The sequence below is a fragment of the Acyrthosiphon pisum genome, chromosome A1, assembly GCF_005508785.2.
Source record: "Acyrthosiphon pisum isolate AL4f chromosome A1, pea_aphid_22Mar2018_4r6ur, whole genome shotgun sequence".
Taxonomy (NCBI): Eukaryota; Metazoa; Arthropoda; class Insecta; order Hemiptera; family Aphididae; genus Acyrthosiphon; species Acyrthosiphon pisum.
In genome coordinates, this window is record NC_042494.1 from 57,929,497 (window position 1) to 57,931,963 (window position 2,467).

At 31.7% G+C, this 2,467-nt stretch overlaps 1 protein-coding gene across 1 annotated transcript; it reads right to left on the reverse strand.

Moving 5' to 3' along the window:
- Positions 1–1,001: 1,001 nt before the first annotated feature.
- Positions 1,002–1,831, reverse strand: LOC103310636 (tigger transposable element-derived protein 4-like). The gene has a single exon (XM_008189558.3). It carries the CDS (start codon positions 1,372–1,374, stop codon positions 1,066–1,068), a length of 309 nt encoding a protein of 102 aa, XP_008187780.1. The 5' UTR covers positions 1,375–1,831; the 3' UTR covers positions 1,002–1,065.
- Between the last annotated feature and the right edge of the window lie 636 nt (positions 1,832–2,467).

Genomic DNA, 2,467 nt, shown 5'->3' on the forward strand with positions numbered 1-2,467 from the left:
ACGAGCTTAGATTGAAGGCAAAAAATATAAAAAAACTACTTATCCAGTTGTTGTCCTATAAGTAAGGTAGGTATAGTTATATTATTAATATAACCGTATATTTATTAATTTTAGGGCAACCAGATATATTTTTTTATCGGGGGAGCCACAATACCCTAGTCTCTTCTGCACTGCTACCTACATTCTAAAATCTAAATAATAAAGTCGAGTCTCGACTTCATCGATAACTTGAACCTCGATTACTCAAATTTCTTTCTTGCCTCTTTAAGTGTTTTTCAGTTGTGTGATAGGTATATAGCTCAAAAAATACATAGGTAAATTGAATTTATTTTTATTCCCTTTGAGATTCTAGAAATCGAAACTGGGCAGTATTTTATTTTTTTCTATTATTCTGTATTTTGAATGAATCTAAAACACGAATAATAAAGCAAATAGTAAATAATATACTATATAATATATTATACAGAGCGACAGTGTGCGTTAATAATATACTCAAGTCGAAACATATCTCATCGCATCATGACCTGCTGAACAAACTTGTGTATTATATCTTTCAATTCAGTAGGTAGGAGTAGAATTTATGTAATTTGTATTTCTAAGCGTTTATAATTCAGAATTTTGTCTCATAAAAGTGAATATGACGACTTATGATTGCGCGAATCGTGATGAGAATAATATTAGGCATTAGCGTTAGAATAAATACCTACTCGTTATATTATATTATGGTATCATAATAATAAATTATTACAGTCAAATTCGCTTATAGGGAATCTGATCGTTATAACCGAACATCGTTACATCCGGATCATAAAAAAAAAAATAATTTTTTTGAAAAATTGATTTATTAAACACATTTTTTACTGTTATTTAAGACTACATATGTATTTTAACATTCAAGGTATTTATATAAATTTTAATAAATTTACAGAATATACCTGTATAGTATATGTTTACGATTTGTTTGAAAAATAATCTTTAATAGTAGTTTGTTTATAATTTGAATGAGATTTTTTAACAAAAGTAATTTTGAGTACTAGTTTTTTCCGAAATTTCACTTTTAATGCTTTAATAATACCTACCTTGATCCATAGGTTGTAACAGAGAGGTCGTGTTTGGAGGGAGAAAAACCAACTTTATAAATTCAGTTTCAACAGGAGGATGAGCCAGATAATTATCTACAGTCAATAGGATATGTCGTTTTTCTTTTGCTAGTTGTTTATCCCATTCTTTTAACCAGTCGGAAAATATGTCACCGGTCATCCATGCTTTTTTATTGCTTTTGTAGTCGACTGTCAAGTTTTTGACATTTTTAAAACATCTTGGAGTCTTAGATTTTCCAATTACTAACAATTTTTGTTTGTAAGAACCAGTCATATTAGAGGCTACAAGAATTGTGAGTCGCTCTTTAGATAAAATTATGAATTACCACCACTGCATGTTTCCCCTTTAAAACGTAATGTTTGAGACGGTGTTAGACGATAAAACAATCCAGTTTCATCAGCGTTAAAAATGTCACAATCTGCATAATTTTTACGCAAATTAGGCCAAACGTGTCCAAGCAAAAAAACGCTTTTTATTTGGTCTTTTGATTTCCATATGGTAGATAGTGTTGATTGACTAATTCCTAGCTCTTGGCAAAGATCTTTATTAGAAACACCACATTCTAAACACGTTCAATTATTTTCACTTTTTCAGCAATAGTGAAACAGCGTCTTCTTTTATTTGACATTTTTAACTACGGAATTCGGAACGTGTCTAAACGGATAGCAATCAAAACGGCGACTAAACGAGTAAGAAACGTATGCTGTATACAATACGGTCGTACAAGACACATTATCTGTTACAGATAAGATTAACAATTATCGATTTGGACGAAATCGAATTTACTATTACAATACTGTATTAATAATCGCTATAGGTGATTATAAAAAAAAATTTTCGTTTTAAAACAACATCGCTATATCCGGATTATCGTTATAACCGATATCGTTATATACGAATAAAAGTGCTACACATAAAGCCGCGTCCACACGTCTTGTGCGTCACGTAAGAATTGGTGTGCGGCACGCACGCTATCCGTTCGCCTATGGATCGCTTGCGCCGCAAGAAATATTTGCGGCGCAAATTTTTAAATAATGTAATTTTGCTCAAGTGTGGACACAGCTTTACATATAAAACCAACCAAATACATTGCTTGTAATCGTTTTACCCGGAATATCGTTATATACGGCATCATTATAAGCGAATTTGACTGTATTTATCATACGGTACTTAGCGCTGGACACTCACACAAAAGATTTACTACTCACAAAACAGCACTACGCGACATCAACTGATAAGCTAATTGCCTATCGTTTACTCCTTAATTAAATACAGAGCGCTTCCAGTCCCTTTAATCAATATTTATAGTGTACTCACTCCGTAGGCATAGGTACTTAAGTAGTATTCGATTTTAATTGTTACACTT